Raw genomic sequence first — 13,861 nt, 5'->3', positions numbered from 1 at the left:
CGATCTGAACATCACATGTTCCGGTTGCGGTCGCTGACAAAGGCTCTTTGTTTGTGTTGTAGTGGAAGTGTCGCCTTGGGACCTGATACTCTTTACGAACACCGTTGCCGAGGAAGTGCCGCGTTGAACTCATCTCGTGTGTGATGAACATATAGTTACTATCTAAGTTATTTCCTTCCCCGATGCCATAGTGACTGTTCTCAGTGAAAACCGTATGTGACCCGCACTCCCGTGGATCCTACTGCAGTCGTGGACGAGCTGGAAAACCCATTCTTGAATGAAGCGAGGGAAGAATTTATATCAACATCGGTGAGTTGGCCAGATCCTTATTATCCTTATTACATGCACCTTTCACTACCTAATGCTCAACCTCGTCCTTTGATATCTGGATACAAATAGTTTCCATTTGAATTTTAGTTGTGTTCTATCAAACAACATTTTTCCTTACGCGCCGCATTATTTGTATATCTTTCCACACTTAACAGTAACAGAAAGCTTAAGGTCACATCAAGGTGTTGAAGGAATTGTTGTGTTTCCTTTGGATACAACTACGATGAAAAGTCATGGAAGATCTCAATCAAGCGTAGGTGATAATGTACGTGTGGATTATGTATTTAGGTAACTGAAACCTAAATATGATGGGTATAAACCTTTAAAAATTTGCGTGTCTGAAAACTTGGAATATTTATTGCTCAATCCAGATTTCTGGGAAGAAGAAATTCTGATCAAGAGATTTACTATGGCTTATAGAAAGAAACTGTTGGATTTTTGGGAGTGCGAAGAAGCTAGATAAAACTACATATGTTGTCTCCACCGAACCCCTTCAATCAGTGTTTTTTTGGGAAATTTAGACTCAGTAAAACGCATTCAAATTCTCAGGTACTGTCTTTTACACTTTTTAACAAATTAGACTATGCAGCGCGCGCGCACACACACACACACACACACACTATAGATTTAAAAACAATGTATGGGATTGGTTACTCAGGCACCCCTTTTATGTTATACATGATTATCTCTCCTGTAATGATACTGAATGCATACTCTGTTCTGTTGTCTTTTTGATGGTTTAAAACTTGTTACCTTGTTCTGCTGTTGTTTTAGATACCTGTTTTATGGTTGACCATTTATTTATTTATTGCATATTTTGAATGTATTTATAGGAATATATTGCCACATATTGTTGACTTGTTAATGTACTGTTGATTTTATCTTTTTGATATATCTATTGTGTTGTTGACATCACCTCTTGTTATTATTGGTTTATCTTAGTAATGTACTGCTACTTTAGTTCTTGTCAGTGTTTATCTCTGAATCTACGGTATGATACTTATTTTATGTTTGTAGCCATGAAAGTTTATTAATGAAATGATCACGTCGATGTCAATTGACAACCATGGCCTAAAAGACAAATAACATTTCTGATTTCAGTCTTATTCTATAATTAAACCATCAGAGTACAATGTTATTTACTTTGAATACTACTCTTTAAATACTAGTTTCTGAAGTCTAGTGTCATAAATTATTAAGTGACTTACACATTTAGACTTTGGATCAGCCCGTACCAAAATATTCCGATAAGACTTGTGCGATGCTGCCATATCGCTGCTGGTACCCACATGCTTCCGCTATGGTGTGTCTATGGCCATACACTGTATGCTTGATTTACATGTTGTCTGAAGAATCAAGTAACTTAAGCCATACGTACGTATATTTGTGTACTTAAAGAGATGATGTTTGCTTAGTACAAATGCTCAAACGGACAGCTATTTTTCATAAACGCAAAATTGGCAACAGTGTTGGTTGCAGGGTGCAGGGGTGGATTCAGATTCACCATCCACTAATCAGGCTACATATATTCATACGGCTTGCTCTAGATTGTGTGATTATTTCTGTCCCTGTTACATCTAGTTGGGAGCTAGGATAACGTGATTACAACGCCTAATGTAACCAAGTGAAGTTGTCATTAAGATTTGAATTCTCCTCCTTTGTCGTCTATATCGTGCATTTATCAATAAAATTTTATTTCTCCTTACTGGGATTTCAACTACAAAGCATTTTTAACGCGGGACTCAACAAAAATATTTGTATAGGTTTTAGATACGCACTAAGGATTCAAAAATATTGTCTCTCAAACAGCTATATTATAAATATTCCAGTACTAAGCAACAAGAGATTTTGTTACTATTAACAATACAAATTGGCATAATACTGAAGATCAAATTCAAGTCCTACAACTCCCTCAAGTCCGTGATTCTCCGGCAGAGGTTTCCGCCATAAAAGGGATGTTTCCGTATTCCAGCCGTTGGAAATGGAAGTCCATCCCGAATTCACGTTGACCAGACCGACCCGTGCAGTTATCTCCAGAATACGGCAACCTCTAGTACCCATCACTTGCATTTCCCATTAGACTTAAAATCAACGGCGATAATCAAAATTTTCACCGAAGGGGTGAAGAGCGTCCTCTAGCTTGAACTGAAACTCGGCCACGCTTTCGTTAGGTGTGAAATAGCAGCTGATAAGAGTGATCTCGTCGCTACACATGATTCGTTATTTTCCCACCGAGTTCTAGCAAGCCACATCCAGATCATGGTTACCTGTTGGCCCGAAACCAAATGCCCTAGTCATCAGCATTATGTTTATGCTTTAGCAGGTCCGCCAGTAGCAAGCCCTGCCATCGGCCAGCCTTATCAAGACCACCTCTGGACTGACTATCTTTGAGGCGTAAAGTGTTCCTGGCGTCATCTTCAGCTACATACTAGCATGCTGTTCCACCATCAGCCTTCTTCACTTTTGCTGCCTACTTCTCCTTTACTAGGACTCTCCTCCGGACGGCCGATAAGGGCTCTCATTTACTCTTTCGGCCACGCAGCTCATGGAGGAATGGCTAACGCTCCCATCGGTCACGTCTTCTTGTTGAGGGCGAGTACCAACAAACCTGACATCTTGGTCATATTCATTGCCCACGACCACCATCCAGAGGCCTCTGGAAGATTTGGGAAAACCTTCTTCCTTCCCTGGGGAGAGAGCATGAACTCAACACTCCATATCAGTGTTTTCGGAGATAGATACAGAATCCGGCTCGGAGGCCAAAATTTTAAGTGGAGATAGAGCTACAAATAAAATATGAAATATTTATATCCGGTGATGGAAGGACGGGTGAGACATCCGAGATGTAAAGGGTGCACTTGAGGATAAATGCCAAATTACCATGTTGATCTTGGTTCTTGCCTAGGTTTATCAGAGGAAGACCTCCTACTCGTCCAGGGCTGCAGTGAGATTCATGGAAGAACGTGTCACTTTCACTGAGAATCGTCGACGTAGGAACAAGTTTGGGGAGGAACCATCACGAGAACAAAGAGGCAAGACACCGCAGCCGGACCAGGTCACCTCCGACGAGAGCTACGATACACATACTAACGAGTGCGAGAAAGAGGGCATCGAACCCCAAGAAGGCACTATTTTTGCCGTGACCGCGGTCGCACCGTTTCACCTTCGACTATACCAACGAGACACTGAACGTTTGGGCGTCTAAGGAGCGCTCCTAGACAGACGGGGCTACGCAATGTCTCCATCAATGAGAGACGGCCGTTAAACCGGACGGTGGATCCTAACGGTTATTTGATAAGCTCACCAATATTGATTTTATTTCAAAGGCATCAAGGAGGCTTCTACTGAATATTAAAAACTAAAACTTATTGTACTGGATTATTGTAAATATTTAATATTTGGCGAGGTCCCCTTTAGGGCTAGTTATTCTTAGAACGTCGGGTTCAAAGGATGAAAGGGACTTGATGGCGTATCAGTCCACCCTAGTGCCTTCCACTATTTTCGTAGGGGTGACATTCATATTCCATTCTATATTTCTGGTTTGAACCCTAGTGAGTTGGCATTCCCACTCTTAAGGGAACAAACAATCAAGCCACTTTTTCTGAAGAGATTCACTTTGTTTTCAGAACAGTATCCATAAAATGTAACCAGTGCTTTGTATGACAAGGGACAGGCCAGAGTTATCAGGAACAGATGTACCCTCGGACAAAAATAAAATTTATATCACTCTGTTCCTTGGTCTCCATTTTTTATTTTCCGAAATACACAAACTGACAGTGGTTGGCCGTGGTAACACAGAGTCCAATTTCTGTGGCTGTGTCACACTACATGACCAAGGACTTGGTGGCTGATTCTTCGCCTCCATCAGCGAAACAAATTTGCACATCCTACTGCCAGGAGAGTTCCGACTTTTTCCTCCGACATTGTGCACTTCCACGACCTTCCTTTATGGTGCTGATGAATCTTCCACACATTAATACACATTATGAGCACCTGTAGACAATCATTTTGGTGCTTAGTTCTGACACCACATGCTGTAGTATGTCCAATATAGAGCAGTCATGTCATTATCACAATGTTCACTACCACGTTGTTAAACTTTTTTTAGCATTATGTATAACATAAATTGAAATATTTTGGTGCTATACATAAAATTGTGCCACATTAGAATTCCCAAAGCTGTTTGTATCAACCATGAAATAATTTGAGAAAAATATTAACCCGTTATTTGAACATATAAATCATTACAACAGGCAAAACAAAAACACTCAATTTATTTTTTTTTCAATTAGATAGTATATTTGTCTTGTATTAATTGTTTTTGTTATATGTTGCTTTACATATTAGTTATTAGGTAACAGTTAGCGAAGGGTGAAGATACTTGTAATTTCATAATATACTGCATCGCGCCACATGGTAGTCAGTCTTACATTGTACGAGTATACTATACCTGGAGAAGTACTGGTATATAAATTGATGTAACAGTTTTCAGCAAGTGACAAGTAATTTACGAATAAGATAAAATATTTTTATTTTAAAATTTCTAAGTTAGCATAAGCCACAGTTAAATAAATGGGTCAAGAACTGCTGATACTATAAGAAGATATAACGTGGCTGTAACAATGACACAGTAAAAGAGATGAATATCATAAAGAACAATAAAGAGTTAAGAAGAATAGGAAGGCATAAGATCAATAACACACCAGGTTCTTGGTATTAATAATTTAAAAAATCAGCATCTTGTTATTAACCAATTTATTCGCCATAACAAATGGCATACAGTGAATGACATATCTTACCATAATAATTGTATACTTTGCCCAACAACAGATTGAAAGTATGATTAGCTTTAAGAATATTCCTACCTAGTGAAATAATAGTGTTACTGCTTGGCAAAGAACTATATAATAAAATTGTATTATTTACCACTGTGAACATAGTCCTGTTTATTTCAGCATAATTTTAAGTTGCATACATGTTAGATATGAAGCATCATCAACCCCACTGATAGCTAGGAACCAACATAGAACCTTGCCCTCTGAAAATACCACGTAAAAGCTAGTCTTCCCAAAGGATATATTATAGAACTGTGCAGATAGATTTTAGCACAATGCTCACAAATATTATTTTTAAAGAATGCCTGAGATGTAGCTTCTTACATATTTTTTTAAGTGTTAGTATTTTTTAACAGAGATATTTGTTTTGCAAACTGAGGAAGAAAGTTCTTTCTTTTCGTGCAGTGTATAGGAAAATAAATTTTTTATAATTGCACTCTTGTATGTTTCCATTTATGGCATATCCATCACAATCAGAATAATCATATTGTACAGACGTGTAGTATTTGGAGTTAATTATGTAATTACTAATATTGCATTAACTGTACTTTTGTACGAGTTTTCTTTAGTTCCGGATCCTGGTTGTAGGGGATGTCAAACCACTTATAGGTTGGTATATGAGCTGGATAATAACTGGAAGAATGGCAAGGATTTAATTTAATTTTCTGGACAGTACAAAACAAAAAAACCATTCAGAGATATCTAGAAAAAGTCATGAAAATATAACTAGCCCATTGACTGTGACAAAGTCAAGACTACTTGCAATAAAATATAGTTTGTTAACATTGTTTTAAGAGAAGGATCGGTCAACTGAAGTAACGCACCCAGAAATCTCTGGGAGGCGTCCAGAACACTGGGGAATCGATGGTGTGGCAAATCCTCCAGATCAGTAAAGGGTCCGGGGACTCTCCCTTGAACATTTTTGAAATATTAACCCCTAAAATCGTTATTTTACAGTAGTTTTCAACTAATAAAAAGAGGCAAATAACAGCTTGAATTGTTTAAATTTACAGTAAGACTATTCTACCACCAATCACCAGGAAACTTATACAGGAGTAATTAAAATCTACTGCAACATACACAGTTTATGTGAAGTGTATTTACCTAAAACAAAATTTAATCATAATATTGATCTAAGGTAATTCACAAATCAAGACCAAAAGCTAAATCTTGAATCTAGGATTAAAATGTATAATTTTTCTGAGTTTGAAAGTTGAGCATACACTAACTAATAAAGCTACAATAACGGGAGTTATATTGCAATTTAGTTAGTTTAGGAAGAAATCACAAGGAATAGTAAAAACTAATCTCACTTTCGTAGTTGCTGCATGGCAGTAAAATTAAATTATTTGGCTTTTTGAACGAACTTGAGTTATTATATGTGCAGTGCTGTGTTTTTTTGCAAATTAGAATAGCTATAAAGATTTAATTTAAATATTATATTATGATCTATTTACAAGTTCCAACTTCAGTTTTATTTTTAGTCAAAAATAGATTATTAGGTGATCGATTATTTGAAATAAAATGCCCCTGGGGGGGAGAGGTCCTGATACCCCCCTCTCCCAGCAGTGCAACATCTGGTCACCTGGAACTGAAGAGAACTTAACAAAAGTTCAATTTAATACAGTGATATATATACCTTTGAGTACCTACTTCATAGAAGATGATTACTGTGATGTTGATTCATATGGCGTAAATGAGGTTATAATGATAAAATACACCTATGCAAAACAATATTCACAAACATTGCACCCAAAAAATGGACTTTCTTCAATGTGCACATACAATATCTCTGTTAAAAATGTTAAAACACAAACATCCAAGCAATTGAACAATAAACATCAACCAACACCAACACTCCTTCAAAATCCTATATAATCTACAAAAACATTCTAACATAGCTTACATTATAAAATTGTTATCGTTAAAATTACACACCTGAATAAATAATATCTAATGTAAATGAAAATCAGTTACCTTCTTTTTTTGACGTTCAGACATATATCAATGTGTGTTAAGTAGGGGGACACATGGTCATGTGTCCTCCTTCTTAAGTCCTTAGTGCATGGGAAGCAGAATGCAGAGACTGTTGACTTATTTACTTTATTTCATATTTAATTAAAAATTTGGTTCCCATTAACTTTTTATTATTTTATGTAAAACAGCATTTAAATATGAGTACATAACATTAAACAAAGCTAATGAAAAATAACAATAAACAGTTTTTTTATAAATGCAAGACATTGCAGCCATTTCCACCTTGACAATCTTGGCTGGTATATTAAAAAAAGCCCATCAGAGAAAGGTTTAATGTATTTCCCCACTAGGAGCAACAGCAATACCCAGGCAGCAATAGACAATATAATTAATTTTAAGTTAATAACTTATCACTGATTCAAAGTTAAGTGTTAGAATGCAAAACTGTCAGATCATGATGACCAACTACTTAGGATAATCAATTATAAATTAAATCAAAATAAAAACAGAAACATGTATTTAAATACTCCAGAACTTGAGACATCTTCTGTCAGATTTCAAGTTTATATAGACGTGGACTCTGCTTTATAAAGCACCAGATAATTAAAATATGACATCTTTATTAACATACTTTTACAATATTTCAATACTTGTTTCATTTTATGGATCCTCATTGTAACAAATTTAGAATCAATTTTAAAAATAAGTTGCAAAAAATTGTGTTATTTTAAAATTACCATGGAATGATTTGTAAAACCCATTTGTTTCATTTGGGAATCATAACCTTATAAAGCATTCATTTATAATACAATACTGCCAGTTAAAAATCAAGCTCACTGTACAAACCTATGGAATTAGAACCACATGTACAATATTAGAAAATAGAAATAATATAGCAGTTGTTTGGCATAATTTACAATTTCCTACATACATCATCATGGAATAGGATTTTCTAACAGTTAGGAGCTACCTAACAAAATATAATCACTGGAAAATAACACGTAATATAAAACTAGACTCAAATCTGTCTAAACTTTCATTGTACTCGTTCTCTGAGTTGTATAAACTTAACAACAGGTTTCATTAAAATGAAAAACTTATTAATAGCTAATTTTATTAAATTTACGTTATAAATCTGAACTGTTAATACACATATTAAAAGTAAAGTAGTCTTGTACTATGTTAGTTTAAAGATTGTATGATTACATTTTTATTTGTATGATACACTACTGATGTACACTAAGTGTATACGATGAAAATAGTTGTTTCTGATTATAATATTAGAAAATCATATTTATAGGCATTGATAAATGTGTTTGCACAGCTTTAAAACATGTTACATTCCTAGAACATAAGTTTAACAAAGTTCTTTGGTGGTGGTTTGTTTCCAATGGGTTGAGAGGGTGGTTATTGCTCCATGCCTAGCTCCATTTATTTAAACCAGATCAGAAGAACTCAGGTGCCAACACAAGGTTGCATGTATGGGGCTAAGTGAGGAGCTAATTCTACCTACTCAACACTTGTTTACATCCATTTGTGGTGTTATTCTTTATAAAAATATTGTTCTCTAGAAACACAGTTACAGCACAGTTATTTTGGTACGCAAACTAAAAACTGTTCTAAATGGGTGGATCCAGCTCCACGGTGGTGTATTATTCTACTCAAAACTAAAAAAGAAACACATTGAAACCAGTTTATTAGCTGTATACAAATAATATGTTTGTCAGCTCTTATCAAACTGCACTTAAAACAAAATGACATTACCAAATTTGTGTCTAGAACTTTTAAGAAACAATAAATGTAAGATTCTTAATACACGATGATGTATTTACCAGAACAGTGCAGTAATTACAGGAATAATGAGGCTCACACTTTGATGCACACATTGTATAGCCGGAAGACCTTGTTTCGAAAACCAGATTATAAGACTGATTGGCTTCAAGAATGATATCCAATGTAAAGCTTGCACAGTTTGAGAAAGGACCAAATGTTGAAACTTTTGAATTATCCTTTTCTAAATTAACATAGAAATGAGATAATACACTGGTCAGATTGACTGATATCAACCTTAACCTTCTATTTTTAACTAGGATAGTATGAGTAAAAGTGGAAAAACTTGATTGCGCTGTTGTATATCCTTTAAATTCTAACACAAAAACTGTTGGATGTCTCTTTCCTTCTGCACTTAAATATTTAAGTCCATGAGGTTTTCCTGAAGCTAGGGCAACAAACATATGAATCATTTCATAATCTGTCAAAATGGAAGTTTTCACTACTTCTTCAGCAAATTCTTTTTGAGACATTGCAAGGAAGCGAACATAACTCAACATATTTCCTAGTTTTTCACGCACAGTAGTACCTGGAGTATCTTCATCTGTAAAACAAACAAACAAATGTAATACGTTTAGATTAAAAATCAATATCATAGGTAGTTTTTTATACTTAAAGCATAGATTAATTTGGAAAAATATGATAATACGAAAATAAGCAAAAGACTCAGGGCAATGTATGTACATAAATACAGAACTGTAAGCAAAATATAATTTAGAAATAATATTTTATAATTTTATATTTGTTTGGAATTATTTATAATTGGTTTGGTTGTCTATTTATTGTTTCCAAACACACAGTACAATAAAATCATGTTTTCGTAATCAGTCTTTTGTGTAATGGCGATCAGCTGTTCGTGAATGGACGCAGTAGACTTGTGGCGATGCAGGAACATAAATATAGAAAATACTAAGTACATGCAAAATATTATTGACAAAAATGCGATAATTTAACGGTAAAAAAACAAAGCACAGCAAAAACAAATTTAAATGTTTGGTAATTTGTGTAATGCCGATAATTATTACACAGTGAATCTCGGCAGATTCAATTGTCAAATCCTGTCTATCGATTCTTGAATCAAAATATTTGTTGGAAATTATGTCGATTGGAGATTTGGGAATCTACTTGTAACCAAGATGTTGAAAGATCCTTCCACCTTTAAACTTTAACATTTACAACAAGGAGAAATTCCAGAGGTATTTTTAAAATTCCCTGATGTTTCCCTGAACGTTGGAGCTCTACTGAAATAATGCAAAGGCCATAGTAATCAATTTTCATTTACATATTCGTTAAGAACAGTAATTGCGTCACATACAATATTAGTTCATACAATATTAGTTTTGCCATTGTTCATATATATATAATTTTGAATAAATATTGAATCACAAAAGATTGAACCCAGCAAGTGAGAGGCCAAGTTTCCTCTCATTTATTAATACCTATATGCAAAATTCGGTATGTAGCTTTACTAGTTGTAGAGATATTAATTTTTTTATAAAATAATACAAAATGGTAACTAGCGGTTAAAATACAATTTCTCCATGATCTCAGAAAATTATAGCCATCTATCAAAACCTTTATTTGGTTCTTGTACTAGTGATTTTATAAGTCAAAGTCAAAGTCAAAAAATCTTTATTCATTTTAGTTACAATGATGTAACATTTGAATAGTGTCAGTTTAAACTAGCTAAAAACTAATATAAAATAAGCCTATAATAAAACTAAAATAAAACTACCTGATTTGCAAATCAAAATATTCATCTAATGAATATAAAGCCTTGTCTATCAAGTATGCCTTAAGCTTTCTTTTAAATATTTTAAGTTCTGTTTCTTGTTTGATAGCAAGTGGAATGGATTTAAGAAATTTGGATCCAATGTATGTTGGTTTTTTTGTGTAAAAATTTAGCCTATGGTGAGGTATTAAAATATCATTTTTATTACGTGTATTGTACAAATGAATTACGTTGGTCATACCAGTATTTAAGTTTTTAATTTTAGAGCACATAATTGTATCCATTATATATTGACCGTAGACAGTTAAAATTTTGAATTCCTTAAAATATTCTTTCACAGAATCATTTATTTTTAGTCCTAACATAATTCTCAGAGATTTTTTCTGTATCCGGAGAATTTCATCAAGATTTGATTTTTTCTAAGCACCATACAAACAGAGGCCGTATGCAATATAAGAGTGTATATAAGAGAAATAGATTGTCCTCAATGTATCAGTGCTACAGATAAAAGACATCTTCGTCAAAGCATAAATTCCCGAGTTTAATTTTGTAATCAACAATTGTACGTGTTGATCCCAATTAAGATTTTCATCAATAGTCAGACCTAAGAATTTGATACTCTGATTCTTTGTTACTAGTTGGTTATTTACTATGATCATTGGCTCAATTATTTCCTTTTTTTGTTGGGTTTTAAAAGATATATAATTTGTTTTATTTATATTTAATTTTAAATTGTTTTCATTTAAAAAGGAATTAATGTTATTCGGGTGTATATTATAAGGGTGAAACTTATGGACCTTTAATGCCTTCTTCACGGACGAAAGGAATAACCGCTAGTTGGTTAAACAACAGGTAAAAATATAAATAACTAATTCCTAACTGGTAGTAAAAACTTATGGCATGCACTTTATTATTTTAAGGATAACAACTATTAGGAAACACTGATGAGTTGAAGAGTCAAAACAGCCAAAATATCAGACTCTATTTGAGAAAATGGCTTGCTTAACGACCATTCTATACAGTGGATGAGTTCCTGTCCTGGATAAACTTTTATGGATATATTTAATGTAACTTTGTTCTTGTAAATATGTGATGTAACGTAATTATTTGACGCCTTTCAAATATTAATGATTTTGAATAAAGTCTCCCTCCCTCCCAATTGTGTATTGGCACATCAACTCATATTAAAATCTAAACAACCATATGGACTTAACATTGGACTTAATTATTGTTTTCCACACAAATCTTTAGATTCTTATCTAGTAAGTTTACCAAAATTCAAAATTGTATATATCACTTTTACTTGAAAATAAACAACTTAAAATTTTTTTTGAATGTCAAAACTGTTATTTGCACTTGTTATTAGGTGTTCATTTTTTTTGCTTATTTTATACAGTGTACGTTCTTATTGTGTATTTGTATATAATACCCTAATTTTCCTATGGTACAAAGTAATAATTACTAATAAAATTTATCAATATAATATTTTTCAACATTTCCAAAGTAAAACAGTACACAATGAAAAATTGACCCGCCACTAGAGAGTAATAAAGCTATCAGCTCTGGGATAAATATAAAGAAGTAAAGATCTATTACTCACCATAATTATATTTAACCCACGACATCAAAGCCCACCACAATTCAATCTCTTCAATATCCAAATGCTCTAGTTTTAAAATGAACTCTATAATTTTTCTATCCAGTAATTTAAAATCATTGGTTGACAGAAAGTGCTTGATGTCTGACTGCAGGATCTGAAAAAAAAATACTTTACATTAATGTTTTATCATTTTCGAACAAGAAACATTTAGATAATATCCCAAGCATCCTATGAAACTGCTTAAATATTTGTTACAATTAGATTAGAATAAGAGGTTCTTGGGACACTTTAAGAGCTAATAAAAATTTAAATGTAAATACAGTTTAAAATATCATAAACATATCTATGTTATAAAAACAGAAAATGTTACATGAAGCCAATCAAGATTCAAATGTAAATAGCATAAACAGATTCATAAAACCAAATGTTTAGGAAAATCCTCGGAATCTAAAAGATTTTGGAATTATTTTTCATCTAAGAAGGTAATGTAGAAGATATAAAAATTTGTTTAACATCTTGAAGTTTAAAATTCTAGAAATTATACAGACTTTGCAGAATTCATTCATATACATACAAATATATTAAGTCTTATTAACACTCTGACTGCCCTTAGTATTTTCCCAGTTTTGCAAGCTATTTTTAAAATTGGTATTTTACTGAAAACTTAACTGTATTTGGTATTATTTAGTTCACAATGAACAGTGAAATACAATGATAATGAGTAACTAGAGTAAATATTTTCATTTGAATTTTTACAATGAGTGAGAATTTTCTTTTTTGTTATGTGTATGTAAAAAATGGAGAGGTTGTGCCTGGGAAATATAGTTCAGTATATTAATTTGAAATTCCAAGACAGCCTAAAGGTAAAAATATAGTCTACTTTCATAAAATGTAATATTTTTATGAGTTTACAGGAAACTAAATTAGTTTTAGTGAAAAAACTGAAAGTAGTAAACAAAGCGTTGTTTTCTTGATCAAAAACACATACATTTTTTTAAATGTTTATAAATTGTCATAAACTGTAAAAATAACTATATTTGGTATAATTTTATTTACAATAAATGAAAAACACTATAATAATACAACATTGAGAAAGCCTAAGGCTTTTATGTTTTATGATTAGTAGAAATCAAAATTTGTTTAATACATTTATAAAAAAGGGATATTTTCCTGAAAAAAAAAAAAAAAACTGGTTTTCGTAATAATGTTTTTGGTATTTGTAAAATTTATAATAACCTAAATGTTACAAATTTAGTTCAGTTTGATGTAGTTAAGAGATATAAGAGTGGACTTATGTGAGTTGAAGTGAATAATTTATGCTCCTAGTTATGTTACAATTTATGTTGGATCTCTAAAGTGTTTTTAAGTAAAACTCATACCAAGTTGTAAAGTGAAAATTATTTAAATAATTGAGATAAATTAATTAGAATATTTGTAAGAATAAAAAAAAAATCTAGTTACAAGTACTTTAACATTTGTGAAAGAACAGCAATATCAGTTATCTGATAAGTAGATAAGATTGGAGTGTTGTTGATAAGAACAAGAATCCCTTCTATC

At 32.9% G+C, this 13,861-nt stretch overlaps 1 protein-coding gene across 1 annotated transcript in view; it reads right to left on the bottom strand.

Moving 5' to 3' along the window:
* Positions 1-5,068: 5,068 nt before the first annotated feature.
* LOC124357863 (BTB/POZ domain-containing protein 6-B-like) overlaps positions 5,069-13,861 on the bottom strand; it is a 35,283-nt gene continuing 26,490 nt past the window's right edge. The window contains exons 5-6 of the mRNA XM_046809948.1: positions 12,305-12,458; positions 5,069-9,516 (exon numbers count right to left, since the gene is read on the bottom strand). Coding sequence (XP_046665904.1) covers positions 8,927-9,516; positions 12,305-12,458 — 744 coding nt within the window. The 3' untranslated portion in view covers positions 5,069-8,926. The remainder of the gene's footprint in view (positions 9,517-12,304; positions 12,459-13,861) is intronic.

The sequence above is a fragment of the Homalodisca vitripennis genome, chromosome 1, assembly GCF_021130785.1.
Source record: "Homalodisca vitripennis isolate AUS2020 chromosome 1, UT_GWSS_2.1, whole genome shotgun sequence".
Classification (NCBI taxonomy): Eukaryota; Metazoa; Arthropoda; class Insecta; order Hemiptera; family Cicadellidae; genus Homalodisca; species Homalodisca vitripennis.
This window is presented reverse-complemented; position numbering and strand designations above follow the sequence as displayed.